Source organism: Artemia franciscana, chromosome 2 (genome assembly GCF_032884065.1).
Source record: "Artemia franciscana chromosome 2, ASM3288406v1, whole genome shotgun sequence".
NCBI lineage: Eukaryota > Metazoa > Arthropoda > Branchiopoda > Anostraca > Artemiidae > Artemia > Artemia franciscana.
In genome coordinates, this window is record NC_088864.1 from 24,861,865 (window position 1) to 24,879,478 (window position 17,614).

The 17,614-nt window shown below is 34.7% G+C and overlaps 1 protein-coding gene across 2 annotated transcripts in view; it reads right to left on the reverse strand.

The window, feature by feature from the left end:
• LOC136039218 (catalase-like) overlaps positions 1-17,614 on the reverse strand; it is an 85,452-nt gene that overhangs the window by 6,439 nt on the left and 61,399 nt on the right. For both annotated transcript variants that reach the window (XM_065722754.1, XM_065722763.1), the window contains exons 6-8: positions 15,935-16,129; positions 11,850-12,002; positions 3,673-3,914 (exon numbers count right to left, since the gene is read on the reverse strand). In XM_065722754.1, coding sequence (XP_065578826.1) covers positions 3,673-3,914; positions 11,850-12,002; positions 15,935-16,129 — 590 coding nt within the window. The remainder of the gene's footprint in view (positions 1-3,672; positions 3,915-11,849; positions 12,003-15,934; positions 16,130-17,614) is intronic.

Below are 17,614 nucleotides of genomic sequence, written 5' to 3' on the forward strand. Positions count from 1 at the left end.
AAATTAAGGGATACATTATGTTTTAGAAACAAAACTTAGCTATAACTTTAGTGCTTAAAGGACATCAAGGAATCCATCATTTATGCAAACAATCATGTCTGAATACTTAAAAGTTTACTAAATAATGATTAAAAAATAACTTTTGATTCAGGGCTAATGCAACCTGATTTTTAGAGGCTTAGCCTTTTAGCTACAATGCCCAATGACAAATAGACACAAAATTTTGTTCTTAAAAATTGCTCTAGAAACTAAAAAAATGTTGGAATCACCTACTAGCAGAATATTTGATCAGTATTAAGACTCAAGATGTTCAAATACCAGATATCTGAAGACCGGAAACAAATGTTGAAACAACCATTTTAGACATTATAGCGTCTTGAAGACTTTTCAAAGAAATTCAATAATTTATAAAATATTTTCAGCCTCTCTGACTTGTGATTTCAAATATTCATCTTTCTCAAATTCCTTGTTTTATAAACCTATCACAACACTTATGTCCTATAGTTTGATCTGAAGTATACGTTTCTTAATCTTTTAGTAGATTTTTAATTGTCTTACGCCATTACTATGGCTGAAATCAAGTTTTCGGGAAAAATTTTAGCCTCATATTTGCTGTTCAATGCATTTAAATGGAAAGTCTAGCGTATCGTAGCTATTATGTGCATAAAAAGTGTAATTTTTACATTTAATTCTATCAATGCACTGGTAATATAACAACCATATATGTTCTCCAAGCTTCAAGAGCTCGCTTATACGTAGACAACAATATTTTGTGTTGGGTTCAACTAAAAAATTCATAAAAGCCGGTTTTCAATTAATCTATTCAGTTCATTCCGCCACTCCATCGCAATCTACAGCTTGAAATCGGTATTATTGAGTGCACCTTTAGTTTTGACTTCATAAAACTGGCTTCTAGAAAATTATTTGGGATTGATCTGATTTAAATTTTATAATTTTTTAAAAATTAAAATGTTGAGACTATCATTATAAATCTAAAAAGTCAAGCGTTAATAAATTGCTTTGAAGATAGATCTAATAGAGATGAAACATTTACACAGGACAAGGTTGGCTTTTGAAAGGTTTAAATTGTAATTTACTGTAGATCGTCGTTGATTGTCGTGAATATTTCAAATGAAACACAACCTAAAACTATAAAAGGCAAAATGGCTTTATTGTCTAACACCATTTCTTGAAAATTAAAAGATGTTTTGCTCTGACTCAGCTTTAGCCTTAACTTCTAGGAGAATGAGGTAAGCAACTCTTAGACAACTTCAAACAAAACATTTTTCAGAATGACATTAAAACAAAATATATACATTTTGAACACGTGCAAGGCTATAACCTTTTACAAAACTCATCCAGGATTTAAAAGCAGTGATCATTACCAGTATGCCGCAAGATTGTCATCTAGTGCCATCTATAAAAAAATTAATTTTGATAATGCAAAGAATTAATGGTGACTAGTAAACGCTGAGATTCTTTTTTAATTCAGCAGAACCATGCATTTTAACGTTCTTCACCATTTTAAGCCACTTTAGTTTAAACACAAGAAATATTATAAAGTAACTTCATTCGCAGATAAAAAAAAGTTATGCTTCTCCTCTTTTTAGACAAAGTGAAGTTATGGCTTTTTTAATGTAGATGGCATTATATTTATAACACCTGCATTGATTCAAAAGAACGAATAAAATTAGAGAAGGTTTTGTGCATCAAAATTACCGTTCAACTAATGAGACAGATGACGATATTACAATTTGTGCTCTGCTAGAACAGAGAAACCAAAATACGAATTCTGAAAGGTTTTTTCTAAAAATATACACTAAAAAAAGACTGTTAATCTTCTGATTCAAAAAAAGGCAATTTTCAGGATAATTAGGCTTTCTGTATTATATGATTTATTCACCAATACAAACAACGTAAATCACAATGTTTTTTGCTTGGAAAAATAGACACATTTGAAAACTATTACACAAACTGAGACAACAGAGAATTAACTATTACCTGAGCAAGCTTTCGACGAATAAAACACATTACAGCAACGTATTTGGCAATAGTAAAAAATTGAACCTTGTTAAATTGGTTTTGGATTCAACGGAAGTCGTCCAGTAAAGCAAAATGATATCAACAAATAAAATAATTAAATAAACACCCGCTCAGATGACGGCTGTCAAACTCAAACTTTTATTGAAATGAGCGATTTAAAAAAAAGTATCACTACTAATTTATTATAAGGCCTAAAACAAAATATTTATCCAAAATATCCATGATTTATTGAAAGTAAAAATAAGACACACGAATCTGTTCAAGTTTACCTTCTTTTCAGAATATTTTAATACGAAAGCTCTCTTCAATGATAATTACATAATAATAAATCTGTATAAATTATAGTTAAATAAATGAACAATAGTAAATCTAGTAGTTATAATGTTACTAGAAAAAGTGTTTTTCTAGTTGCCAATATAATTATCACTAAAGAGAACTTTCGTATTAAAATTTTCTTAAAAGAAGGTAAACGTGAACAGATTCATAAGTCTTAGTTTTACTTTTCAATAAATCCTGACTCAGATGAAGGCTGTCAAGTTCAAACATTTATTTTTGAAAAATCACCTGCCAAATATTCGTGAATTGATGTCACTAGTCCTGAAAAAAATGTACGAAAATAGAATTCTTCTATCGTTGCTATAAGATATTGAAAATGTATTGAATCTAATGTATTACATAACTCATCAGATGGACAGATTGATTATATGATAGCTGAATTAAGGCAAGAAATCCTAGCCAAGATTAGCTCCGACCTAAGGAATTCTTATTTTGGCCTAAATCGTATTTTGTTAGGCACCCTATCCCACCATTCCCTAAGAAATATCTTAATTCCTCTTAAGGGTAGCAGGGGTGTCAGTTCAAGAAAATATGGGGGGGGGGTAAGGATTTTTGAGACTAGTTTTTTTTTATGAAGATAAGAGGTATTTGTTCAGAATCTAGGGACATTTTTTTTTTTTTTGCTAAAGATTGTACTAAAAAGTACTTTACAAAGTCTAGGTACTTTACAAAGTCGTTTTCTTTCTTGTTCTTCTTATGATGATAGCTTGATTATAAAGGACCCACTGAGAAAACCTTTGGAGAAAAAGTAATTCATTTTCACATTGTCTAAGATAAGTTCTAATGCACAGAAAGAAAAAGTATATGCATAGAAAAAAATTCATTGGCATTCTAAAGGGGGCCAAACGTGAATTTTTCCAATTAACTTAGTTCATTTTATGTATTAAAAAAAAAGTTTAAGTTATAGTAGTTCCAAGCTGGGCTAACTTTTTTACTTGGAGTTTAAATCGCATTTTGTTTTTTAACATTGGAAAGGGACACATTTTGAGAGTAAAAGACTGCAATTAATTTGTAGAACACACAGTAGAAGATAATGTCTTTTTTTAAATTCTGTTTAATAGTTATCTGTGTCTTACATATAACTAGCTTGCATTTTAGCTCTTCCAGTTTTGCCCATTTCCAAACACATTTTAGATATAACAATTCCTGCGCTCGAGCACGCTTAAGGCACATTACTAAATTCCTTTTATTTAGTAAAATCAGTTAAAAGAACAATGGGAAGGTTAGGATTGCTAGGTTCGGTACAGTCGACATGCGAGAAGATTAAAAATTAAAAAACATATTTTAACTGACCTGTCTACAAGTCCAGAGGTGGATAGCTTTTGAGAAAAAAACTTCTTTTCTTTATCTGGCTGTGGCCCAGAATAAGAATTTGGAAAATGGGCTGGACCATCTTTTTGCATATACTTTGAATTCATCGGGCCCATAATTAAATAGTTATTAGATGAGCAAGAAAGCGGAGAGTTGACCGGTAGCTCTTTGAAATTTGGACCAATCCTGTATCTTTGGGTGTCGGCATAAGAAAACGCTCTTCCCTAGGATTGCAAAAGTGGAAATATTATGGATTTTAATATAATAATCTATTAACAAATAATTCATTATGTCTATAAGCAATTATACTGGTAAAAGTGGCGCATATCACATCTCTTAGAAAAAACGGCCTGTTATGAGAATCGTTAATGCTATAATTTTCTACACCAAATTACTTCTTATTATCTGTTACTAGAATCCATTTGCTTTTTAAAATACACAGAAAAATATAAAATACAATAAACATTGGGATTAAAAAAGAAACAGACTATAAGAACACTTTAATACTCATTACTTTTTTTCTGATTTACAAGAATGTACACTCCATTCACGAATCAACCAAGGATATAGAGCTATTCTGAGAAATTTTTTGTTAAAAAAAAGTAATGCTTCGCGATTGTCACGGAAGTCTCAAACTGTATAAGCAATCCCTAATTTGATTTTGTTAGCTATTCATTACCTAAATAAAAGAAAAATTAAAAAGAGTGTTTTTAGCTTGATAGCAAGTCTGTTTATTGATAATATCACTCCCTAAGATTTTGAATCCAATTGTTAATATTTGTGAAAAGTACAACGAAATTTTTCGGGTAGGAAATTTTCTTAGGAATGCTACTTGCTCGAAATATATCCAATCTGGCATTTTAAGCAATATGCTGACATTTTATACAGGGTGACAGACAGATTTCTTTTTTCCAGTCAAGAACTTTTTGGTTTTTTAGCTTAATACTCAATAAACATTTTTGACTATACAACCTTTTTGACTTTGACTATAAAACCTAGATGGGACAAAATGTTATAAACACAGTAAATCAGTGAAAATATTAGCACAACCACCCGTTTACGTAGATAGTTTGTTTCATTTTTGAAACCCTGTCAATGTGCCTTCAATAGTCCAGTTTCAGATTTCACCTTTGTGTGCTCTAGATGAAAAACTAATTTTTAATGGATCTTACTTAGTATTTGTTTATCAGGTATAAAAATTACTAAATAAAAAAAACAACAACGTGGAGACAGGCCATCAGATTAGATAGAAGCTTGGACGAATGTTTTGGAGAAAAAAGTCAATATAAATTTGTGATAAGCAGTATACAACCTCCTAGATATAAGAAAATTTTACTTTTGAGAAGGCAAAACTGATTTTTAAGGAGAAGTAAAACAAAAATTTTCCTGCTATTAGTAAGCGGAAAGGAACGCATTATCAATAATTTAAGTCACCATGAAGACCTTGTATACATAAGATTAGAATAGCACGACAAAAGTGATGAAGTGTCTAGAAGGTTATGTTCAAAGTTTTTTTTTTTATTATATAGAAAATAAATATTTGGAATAAAACTTTACTAATAGCTATTGCACCACAATAGCAAGCTATTGTGACTTTTGAAGATTCCTCGACAAATATCTCGATTTTGTAAAAAAAAAAGAAGAAAGAATTACAATTTATGATCATAAGCCAGATGCCACATGAAAAGGGGGGGGGAGATCAAATACATTTAAAGATCAGTAATAATCAAAGCAAAGTGTATGCATCGACAATAAACCTGGTAAATCAAAAATACGAGTATTTATTAAAGTTACATTCAGAGGTGTTAAGCAGAACCGTGTTGTAAAAAGAGAAATATTCCGCTGTTAGGTAAGGAAGTTAGTGAAGATTATGTATATGATTTTTGAAAAAGAGGAAATACCTAATGATTTTGGGAAAACCTTAATTAAACCACTGTATAAGAAAGGCGATAAGAGTGAGTGTCGTAGTTATCAAGGCTGGTAACAAATTACTTAATAATATGATACTTTTTAGACTGAGAGATGCTGTAGACAAAGTTTTAAGAGAAGTACAGAGCGGTTTTAGAAAAGGTAGAGGATGCATCGACCATGTTATCACTCTGAAGTTAATAATTGAGAAGCGCCTTCGTTGTCAAACACCTTTGATCCTCAGTTTTATCGATTTCGAGCAAGCGTTAGATTCTGTTGATAGAAGAGCTTTAGCAAAGGTCTTATCCTTATATGGTATACCAGACAAATACATTGAAGTGATTTGTGCTATGTACAAGAATAATACTGCTGCGGTTAAGGTAGGAAATGTGGTTAGCAGCAGTTTTTTTTATTAAATCAGGAGTTAAGCAGGGTTGTGTTCTATCCCCCTTCATATGGATCATTTTGATGGACTTTGTCTTGAAGAGCACAGGAAAGGCGATTGGAGAGCACAGAATGAAATGGGGAAGAAAGCTCTCCAGGACTTAGATTATGCTGATGATTTAAGCATATTAGATTAAAGTGTGAGCAAAATGAATGAATTTTTAGTGGTTTTGCGAGTTCAGGGTGCTAGAATAGGTTTGAAAATTAATGCTAAGAAGACTGAGTCACAAAGGCTAGGAATAAGTGAAGATGAAAAGGTGACTTTAGGTAACAAAAAGATTGATCAGGTGGGCAGCGTCACGTACCTTGGTAGTATTATTGGTAAAGACGGTGGAAGCAGAGAATATGTTATAAATAGAATAGCAAAGGCTCAGGATTTTTTTGCACAGTTAGAAGAAGTTTGAAAAAATAGGAAGATAAGTCTGCAAACCAAGATTAGATTAGAATATTGGACGCTACAGTAATGACAGTGGTCAAATACGGCTTTGAAGCATGGGTGCTCTGAAAAGTGGATGAAAATTTGCTAGATATTTCCAGAGAAATTGCCTACGGATTGTTTTGGTTACCCGGCTCACTCATCGTATTTCAAACAGTAGATTGTACGAAAAATGTGGTTCAATTCCGCTTTCTGGGGCTGTAATTAGAGAAAGGTTTAGATGACTAAGCCACGCTCTGAGGATGAAGGATGACAGACTGCCAAAGATTGTCCTTTTTAGCAAACCGTGTGGGGTTAAGCGAAAAGCAGGTTGTCCTCGTCTGGGGTGGGAGGATGTCATAAATAAAGATTTAAATCAAATGGGAACTTCCTGGGATGGTGTAAAGAGGGAGGCCTTGAATAGATGGGGTTGGAGGAGGAGCGTGTGTAGCTGTGCTGGCCTCAGGTGGCTTGGTGCTGCATTGAGTTATTAGTAGTAGCAATACTTATACTTTTTATGAAGAAAAGAATGGTAAATACTGTCCAGCCTAAAACTGTCTTATAAATAATTTTCTTTTCTAAATTCATCTATGACTGTAACTCAAAGTTCTATCAATTGCCACATTGAATTTATAATAATGATAGTTACAAAGTTCACTAAAAACCCAGAGAATGAAAGATCAACATTCAATATCTTACATTCATATAAAAGAACGCGAATAAAGGTATATTTTAAGCTTGTGTACGAATTAAAACACAGTACTATATAACATAAAAGAATTTTGACATGCTAAACTTCTAGTGAAGATTAACTTGTATTGTAAGCCACAAATATGTATTCATGTTAAAGACTACTCAAGTCTTAAAGTCCTCTTGTAAAACCCATAAAAGAACATGAAGTTTTTCTTAACCAACTTCTTTCTGGACCATCTATAAGTATTTTAAAACATACAGAATTCACAGAGGTAAAGTGATACGACATTATTGATAAATAATTCAAAAATGAGCTGTCATAAAACTTCCTCTTTCCTTATTGCAGAAATGCTTCAGCTTCCAATTGTCAATTTATCTGCTTGAAAAATTTCTCAAAATATTTCTTTTTCCCATAATTCTGAGAAACATAGCTAAGCTTAGATTTCAAAACAGGTCTCAACGTAGTAAAGTTTATTTATTATTTATACTTGAATGAATATTTTGTCCATGGAAAAAGAATTAAAATCGGTACAATTAGGCTTCATAGAAATGGCTCTTCTTATTGTATTTATTTTTTGCCTTTAAAATAATAACCGTTCTTCAATAAAAACCGTTGAACCGTTAATATTGAACCATTGTTCAATAATCCTTGTTCAATAAAAACCTACCTACCAAAAATCTTTAAAAATATCATGAAAGTATCAAACTTTGGCTTAGCTTAATACTGTAAAATTATAAGAAAATAGTTGCCATAAATGTTTTACTCGTATCAAGGGATGCATAAGAATTTTAGGAAGAGATTCGGGCCAATCCATGGGAGTAAAAAAAAAAATAATGAAATATACTAACTTGGACTATCGGAGATATGGTATAAAAACGAAAGCTAAGAGCTCATATGGCACTTGTGACGAGGTCGGAAGAGCCAAGAGCCAAGAGCTCATATTGCATGAGCTCTAGCAAAACTCTAAGAATCAATAGATTAATTTAAAAAGAAAATCAGAGACTTAATGCCGGTCGGATTTAAAATAAGAACTCTGAGACACAAGGTCCTTCTAAATATCAAAATTCATTAAGATCCGATCACCCGATCAGTTGAAAATACCTCATTTTTTCTAATTTTTCCTCTCCTTTCACCCCCCCCCCGGATGTTCAAATCGGGGAAAACAACTTTATCAAGTCAATTTGTGCAGGTCCCTGACACGCCTACCAATTTCCATCGTCCTAGCACATCCAGAAGCACCAAACTCGCCAAAGCACTGGACACTCCTAACTCACCCAAAGACAGCGGATCCAGTTTGTTTACGTCAGTCACATGTCTACGACATTTGCTTATTCTGTCCACCAAATTTCATCCCGATCTCTCCACTCTAAGCGTTTTCCAGGATTTCTGGTTTTCCCCTCCAACTCTCCCAAAGTCACCAGATCTGGTCGGGATTTGAAAAAAGAGCTCTGAAACATGAGTTCCTTCTAAATTTCAAATTTCAGGTAAACATACCTCAATTTTTCTAATATTCCGAATTACCCCCCCCCCCCCCAACTCCCCCAAAGAGAGTGGATCCGTTCCAATTATGTCAATCACGTATCTAGAACTTGTGCTTATTCTTCCCATCAAGTTTCATACCAATCTCTCCACTTTAATGGTTTTACACGATTTCTTGTTTCCAAGATTTCTGTTTACCCCCTCCAACCCCCATGTCCCTGGATCCGATTCAAAATGAAAATGGAGTATCTGAGACATAAGATCTTTCCATATATCAAGTTTCATTAAGATCCGATCACCCAATCGTAAGATAAAGAAACCTCAATTTTCACGTTTTCCACGATATCCAGTTTCCCCCTCCAACTCCAGCCCCCATTGTTACCAGATGTGGTCGTGATTTAAAATAAGAGATTATAAGCACAAGATCCTTCTAAATGTCAAGTTTCATTAAGATCTGATCAACCGTTCGAAGTTGCAAGCGCCTCATATTTTCTAATTTTTCTCAATTACCCTCCTCCCCCCAACTCTCCCAAAGAGAGTGAATCCGGTCTGGCTGTGTCAGTCACGTATCTTGGACTTGTGCTTATTCTTCCCACCAAGTTCCACCCTGATCTCTCCACTCTAAGCGTTTTTCAAGATTTCCAGTCCCCTCCCCCAACTCCTCCCAATGACACTGGATCCAGTCGAGAAATAAAATAAGAGATTTGAGTTACAAGATCCTTCTAAATATGAAATTTCATTAAGATCCTATCACTCCTTCGAAGGTTAAAATTACCTTATTTTTTCTTATTTTTCAGAATTAACCCTCCGCCCAACTCCCCCAATGAGTGCAGATCCGTTCCAATTATGTCGATCACGTATTTTGGATTTTTGCTTATTTTTCTCACTAAGTTTCATCCCGTCCCTTCCACTCTAAGCCTTTTCCAAGATTTACCCCCCCCCAACTCCCCCAAATAACACTGGATCTGGTCGAGATTTAGAATAAAGGATCTGATTTACGATTTCTTTCTAAATATGAAATTTCATTAAGATTCGATTACTCCTTCGTAAGTTAAAAATACTTCAATTTTTCTAATTTTTCAAAATAAACCCTCCCCCCGACTCCCCCAAAGAGAGTGGATCCGTTCTGATTATGTCAATAACGTATCTAGGACTTGTGCTTAGTTTTTCTACCAAGTTTCATCCCGATCCCTCCACTCTAAGCGTTTTCCAAGATTTTAGATTTTCCAGTCCAACTCCCCCCAATGTCACCGAATCCGGTTGGGATTAAAAACAAGAGCTCTGAGACACGAAATCCTTTTAAATATCAAATTCATTAAAATTTGATCACCCGTTCGTAAGTTAAAAATACCTGTTTTTTTATTTTTTCCGAATTAACCATCCCAAGCTGGTCTAGTCAGGAAAATGACTACTTTTAATCTAATCTGGTCTGGTCCCTGATACGCCTTCCAAATTTCATCGTCCTAGCTTATCTAGAAGTGCCTAAACTAGCAAAACCGGGATAGACAAACCGACAGAGAAACCGACAGACAGACCGACCGAGAGACCGACAGAGTTTGCGATCGCTATATGTTACTTTGTAAATACCAAATGCCATAAATAGGGTTATGCATCGAAGTGGATTAAAAATAACAAAAATTCGACGATTGCAAAGCAAGGTTAACAAATAATTTTTTGTGTGCCTATTTTCTTATTTTCAGGCAAACCAGATTTGGTATCCAATTCTTCTTATGCAATATAGTTATTTTGACCTAGAGCTACCTATGCACAAGGAATATACTGGTATAAGCCCCGGCCAAAGCGGAAAGGAATTTTCGATTTAGCTATTTGGCCCATTGTAGGTTTAATGAACTTTTTTTTCAATTATTTATTTGACCAAGTTATCTACAGATGCAAGTTTCATGGATAAAACTACGTTTACACTTGTTGATATTTTGTCATTTATTGATATACAACATTGAAATGGATTTCTGCCCATGTGATTATTACAATATTCTGTTGATGTAATCGTTACACACATAGTTACACATCCATGTAATCGATGTAATAGTTACACAAAAAAAAGATGAAAAATTTATTCAGGTTCAAGAAAGTTACAGAGATGTAATTTCCTACCGAACCAATTTTCAATTTTTTTTCAAGAATACAATTTGACAGTGATATAAATTTCTATTATAGCCTTCTTTATTTGGCATGATTCTTGTGGGCACGGGATTCAGTGTCTGTAATTATGTGCTATGATAATCCAGAAGCTTGCAGAAAAGGAGACTTTTAGGCAAAAGTGTTCTCTGGAATCCTATGAGCTGTAATGATTTTCTTTACGTAAAACAACTTTTGGCAGGACTAGTCTCTTTTTATACTTATTTAAATCTGTGGAACCTCTAAATATATTCCCAACGTACGAATTAATTGCAGGTTTCTGTGGATTCAACGATACCTGGGTGCCATGTCTATCATTAAAAAAATCGGCGACTGCTGGTAATATAGTACAAAATATTGGCACTTTATGCATAGAACAAAATTACCAAAAATGTCAGGGAAACGTTTTGAAATTATATTTTTGGTGATGAAAACTAAATTAATCACAGAAAGCCAAAAATTGTCGGGTACAAAAGTTGCAGAATGGTAATTTTCGATCAGAACAAGTTTTGTGATAAAAAAAATGGTTCTGAAGAAAATTTCCTAGGGGGTGTTTCTTGTGGGTAAAACATTCAGTGGATGTAATTTTCTTGAAACTATGATCCAGGAAATTAAAGAAGAAGAGACATCTAGGCTCATCCCATTACCATAATACCAGTTTTTGGCTGTTTTTCCTTTATTTTTTTTTTTAAGTCTGAAGAAATTGATCCTTAAAATTTACACTCCAGTGAAGTTTAAACCAGCCTCCGCGTTTTTGGCAACATTCTCTGAATTCAATAATCCTTGGGTATTCTTTTGGAATATATCATTGAAATATTGCCAACTTTTGATTGCGATGTCTCTTTGTCTGGTGGCAAAAAAAGAAAAGCAAAGGAAAGGGGGATTTTTTTAAATGACCCTATTGACGATGGGAAACAAATAAATTACGCACAAAAAAAAGACGAAAAACAGGTAAGGGCAAAACAGAACCGTGATTTATTTTATGAACCCATTTTGCAGGTCGTTTTAAAGTACAATTTGATTTCCTTCAAAATTTCCATCAGAGCAAAAATTGAAGGATTAAAAAACTATGAAAATTACCTGCAGAACTTTGTCCATAGATGGCTCTATTCCAGGTACAAGATTAGCTACACAAAATGCAATTTGCTCTACTTCTCCATGGAAACTGCTTGGATTCTTGTCAAGAACAATTTGTCCAACCTCAATTAATGGAAAATCCTTATGTGGCCAAACCTAATGGGAGAAGCACCTAAATAAGTTCTTTTGCTAGTCAAACTTCTCTTTTAAGCTCTCTTCTAACCACGAATATCAGCCAGCCTCTTTTTTCCGTTTTCCCTCTCCCACCAGCCCCCGAGATGGTCGAATCGGTGAAACGACTGTTATCAAGTCAATTTGTGCAGGTCCCTGAAACGCTTACAAATTTTCATCGTACTAGTAAGTCCAGAAGCACCAAACTCGCCAAAGCACTGGAAATTTCCCCAACGCCCCCAAAGAGAGTGGAACCGGTCCAATTATGTCAATCACGTATCTAGAACTTGTGCTTATTCTTCCCACCAAGTTTCATCTGGATCTCTCCACTATAAGCGTTTTCCAAGATTTCCGGTTTCCAAGATTTCTCTTTCCCCCCTCCAACACCCTATATCCCTGGATCCGATTTGAATTGAAAATGGAGCATCTGAGACATAAGATCTTTCTATACATCAAGTTTTATTAAGATCCTATCACCTGTTCGTAACATAAAAATACCTCAATTTTCAAGTTTTCGAAGATATCCGGTTTCCCCCTCCAACTCCCCCCAATTTCACCAGATCTGGTCAGGATTTCAAATAAAAGCTTTGAAGCATAAGGTCTTTCTAAATATCAAATTTATTTAAGACCTGATTCCCCGTTCGTGAATTACAAATACCTAATTTTCTCTAATTTTTTCGAATTAACCCCCGCCCCCAACTCCCCAAAGAGATCCAATCCGGTCTGGTTATGTCAATCACATATCTAGGATATATGCTTATTCTTCCCTCCAAGTATCATCACTATCTCTCTACACTAAGCGTTTTCCAAGATTTCCGGTTTCCTCCTCCAGCTCCCCCCAATGTCGCCAGATCCAGTCATGATTTAAACAAGAGCTCTAAGACACGAAGTACTTGTAAATATTATATTTCATTTGGATTCAATCACACGTTCGTAAGTTAAAAATACCTCATTTTTTCTAATTTTTCCGAATTACCAAATTAGGTCCCCCCCCCCCAACTCCCCCTGAGAAAGTGGATCTGATCCAGCTATGTCAATCACATATTTAGGATTTGTGCTTATTCTTTCCACTAAATTTCATCCTGATCTCTCCACTCTATGCGTTTTCCAAGATTTCCGGTCCCCCCAACTCCCTCCAATGACACTGGATCCGGTCGGGATCTATAATAAGAGATCTGAGTTAAGAGGTCCTTCTAAATATCAAATTTCACTAAGATACGATGACTCCTTAGCAAGTTAAAAATAACTCATTTTTTCCAATTTCTCAGAATTATACCTCTCCCCCAAACTCCCCCAAAGAGAACAGATCCGTTCCGGTTATATAAACCACGTATCTAGGACTTGTGATTATTTTTCCCACCAAGTTTCATCTCGATGCCTCCAATCTAAGCGTTTTCCACGATTTTACGTTTCCCCCCCCACCCCCCCCCCCCAATGTCAACGGATGTGGTAGGGATTTAAAACAAAAGCTCTGAGACACGATATCCTTCAATATCAAGTTTCATAAAGATTTTTGATTTTTTGATTTGATTTTTCATTTTTTTGATTTTTCAGAAATACCCCCCCCCACTACCCCAAAGAGAGTGGATCCGGTCCGTTTATGTCAATCATCTATCTAGGACTTGTGTTTATTTTTCCACCATGTTTCATCCCGATCCCTCCACTCTAAGTGTTTTCCAAGTTTTAGGTTTCCCCCTCCCAACTCCCCGCCCCCGTCACCAGATCCGGTCGGGATTTAAAATAAGCTGTAAGACACGATATCCTTCTAAACATCAAATTTCATTGAGATCCGATCACCCGTTCGTAAGTTGAAAATACCTCATTTTTTCTAATTTTTAAGAATTACTCCCCCCCCCAACTACCCCAAAGAGAGCGAAACAGTTCCGATTATGTCAATCATGTATCTGGGACTTGCGCTTATTTTTCCCATTAAGTTTCATCCCGATCCCTCCACTCTAAGTGTTTTCCAAGATTTTAGGTTTCCCCCCTCCAACTCCCCCCAATGTCATCAGATGTGGTCGGGATTTAAAATAAGAGCTCTGAGACACAATATCATTTCAAACATCAAATTTCATTAAGATCCAATCTCCCGCTCATAAGTTAAAAATACTTAATTTTTCTATTTTTTCCGAATTAACCGGCCCCGCATTCCCCCCCAGATGATCAAGTCGGGAAAACGACTATTTATAATTTAATCTGATCCGGTCCCTGATACGCTTGCCAAATTTCATCGTCCTAGCTTACCTGGAAGTGCCTAAAGTAGCAAAACCGGGACTTTAGGTTTCCCCCCTCCAACTCCCCCCAATGTCATCAGATCCGGTCGGAATTTAAAATAAGAGCTCTGAGACAAAACATCATTCCAAACATCAAATTTCATTAAGATCCAATTACCCGCTCATAAGTTAAAAATACTTCATTTTTTCTATTTTTTGCGAATTAACCGCCCCCCTACTCCCCCCCAGATGGTCAAATCGGGAAAACGACTATTTCTAATTTAATCTGGTCCGGTCCCTGATATGCTTGCCAAATTTCATCGTCCTAGCTTACCTAGAAGTGCCTAAAGTAGCAAAACCGGGACCGACAGACCGACAGACAGACAGACCGACAGAATTGGCGATTGCTATCTGTCACTTGGTTAATACCAAGTGCCATAAAAACCATAGAATAAATAGTTGAAATTACTAAAAATACTTTAGCGTAAAGAGCGAGGTATTAGGAGGAGGTGAGCCCCTCATACGCATAATAAATTCTGTTCGTTTTAAGTTTTAATGCTGCTCATAACTTCCAGTTGAAAAAACTTTTTCATATTTATTTTTTCATTGTTTTTTTTTTAAATAATGCTAGAAAACCCTGCGCTTCCTTCATGGAAATTTTCTTCCCCCATGACATATTTCTCAATGGAAATTTCCCCAAACATATCCCCCTGTTTTCAACCCCTCCCCCCCAACCAAAAAATGCCCTGAAAACGTCTGTACACTTCCCAGTAACCATTACTATATGTAAGCACTGGTCAAAGTTTGTAACTTGTAGCCCCTCCCCAGGGACTGTGGGGGAGTAAATCGTCCCCAAAGACATAGTTATAAGGTTTTCGACTACTCTGAATAAAATGGCAATCTCAGAATTTTGATCCGTTGACTTTGGGAAAATAATTAGCGTGGGAGGGGGCCTAAGCGCCCTCCAATTTTTTTGGTCGCTTAAAAAGTTCCGTTAGAATGAGCCTTTTTGCAACATTCTAAGACCATTTGGTCGATACGATCACCCCTGGGAAAAAAAAACAACAAAAAAACAATAAAAAACAAACAAACAAATAAACACGCATCCGTGATCTGCCTTCTGGTAAAAAATACAAAATTCCACATTTTTGTAGATAGGAGCTTGAAACCTTTACATTAGGGTTCTCTGATACGCTGAATCTGGTGGTGTGATTTTTGTTAAGATTCTATGACTTTTAGGGGGTGTTTTCCCCTATTTTCTAAAATAAGGCAAATTTTTTCAAGCTCGTAACTTTTGATGGCTAAAACAAAACTTGATAAAACTTATATATCTAAAATCAGCATTAAAGTGCCATTCTTTTGATGTAGCTACTGGTTTCAAAATTCCATTTTTTAGAGTTTTGGTTACTATTGGAGCGGGCCGGGTCGCTCCTTACTACAGTTCGTTACCACGAACTGTTTGACAAATCGATAAGAACAGAAATAAAAAGCATAGACGGAAAAGCAAGAGAGATAAAAGACGCGGTGTTAAAATAACAAGTTGAATAAGAATATTAGTAAATATAAATGCTTTAAATTACATATCTTTTAAACAAATTCCCTTCCCTTATCTCTTGGTAAGTGAATTTATTTAATCCAAGATTGACTTGAAAGAATCATGAAAAAAGAAACAATTTAGGCAATGTAAAGTGAAAATTATGATACCTTTGTATCGTCAAGGGGATTGAAAGCTTTCGTTTCAATAAATTGCTGTTGAGTCATAACTTGGATATACATAGTCCATGAGGGATACTTTCCCTCAGCAATTGAATTGTAGAGGTCTCTTCGAGCGTGATCAGGATCTCCTGCTGCGTACATCGGTACCTTGTGAACTGGAATATTTTTGATGCCTTGGTTTGACTGAAAAGAAAATATCTTGTTGCTGTAACAGCACGATCAAAGTTTTGTTATGCCTGACGTTACACGTTTTTGTGATAGTGCAAGTTAACTAAGTAAACATTTTAATAGTTGTACTTTCTGAGAAAGATTCCAGTTTGGGGTGTTAAATTTTAAAAGTATACTTCTAAGCGAATAGCTAATTTTAATCTGTTTTAAAACTATGTGAGCCACTAGCGATATGCCCTTAAGATTTTATAATGCTGTTTAGTTATGCACAAAAAAAACACTTGAAGAATGACAATAGACTAAAAGAGGAAAGAGAAAAAGAGTGTGTGTGAGAGAGATAGAGAGAGAGGCAGATAGAGAGAGAGAGAGAGAGACCAGGGGGAATAATATTACCCCTTTCTCTGTTGTAAAAAAAAAATTAAGAATATTCAGTTCCTACACTCTAAGTAAGAAAAAGCTTGCGCTCACTTATTCTCTCAAAAAACAGCATTTTATGATTGGTCAGGATATGCTATTGCCTGAGATAAGAAAATAATTGTAAATTAATGTTAGATCTAACTAAAAAAACTTCATTTTCAAGCTGAAAAGAGATGCAATGTAAGACCAAGACTAAGTTTTCAGCTCATCTGAGCATTTTAATCAAGAGAATACACTCGTAGATTATAAGAAAACAATACCAAGTACAAATCGTTTCCTGACTTTAAGGCTTACACTATCTTATAATCAAGAATATAGAGCTCGGCGCTTTCCCATAGGATATTTATAAAATACTGACAGAATTTCATTTTCTTTATAAAAGAAGCGCTCAAGAAGAAAATACAAATGAATGCAACTGAAATGAAATTCTTTAATCGGTTCAATTCAACGAAGAATCTCAAAAGGAAATTCTCAGACAGCCCTTAGAGAAGATCCACTTTCTCCTGTCATACTATAAGGATCTACTCTATGTTATATATGCAAGAATCTCCATTTTAGAAATCAAAGAAGCATGAAAGTCTAACCAACTTCTTAAAACTGAAGAATCAAAATAATAAGAAAAGTTTTGGCTATATAGAGTTTGCACAGGTTATAATCTGCACTACACATTACTTTAAAATAGAGGGTGAAATAAATGAGGTGGAATAATGTCAAAAGATCAAAGTTGAAACAATAAAAGTCCCAATCCTCGCCTTGTAATAGTGTTTTTGTAAGAGGAATCTACTCCATTTTGATCTAATGCTATTTTTCTATCTTAACCAATGGTCAATATGTTTCTAGGGAATTGATATTTTTTGTGAGAAATTCCATGTTTATATACTCCTAAACATGGCCAAAAATATGTACAAAGTATTTTTCCAAAAATACCATTGGTAATTAAATAAAAAACAAACTGTCACACGCACTCTAATTTCTAAAGATCTGTTTCAAGGTAGTAGAGATAAATGAAAATATGGATGATTTATAGTTTGAAACCGCTCGGTTATCTACATTAAACGTACGAACCGAATTTTATTTATGTCA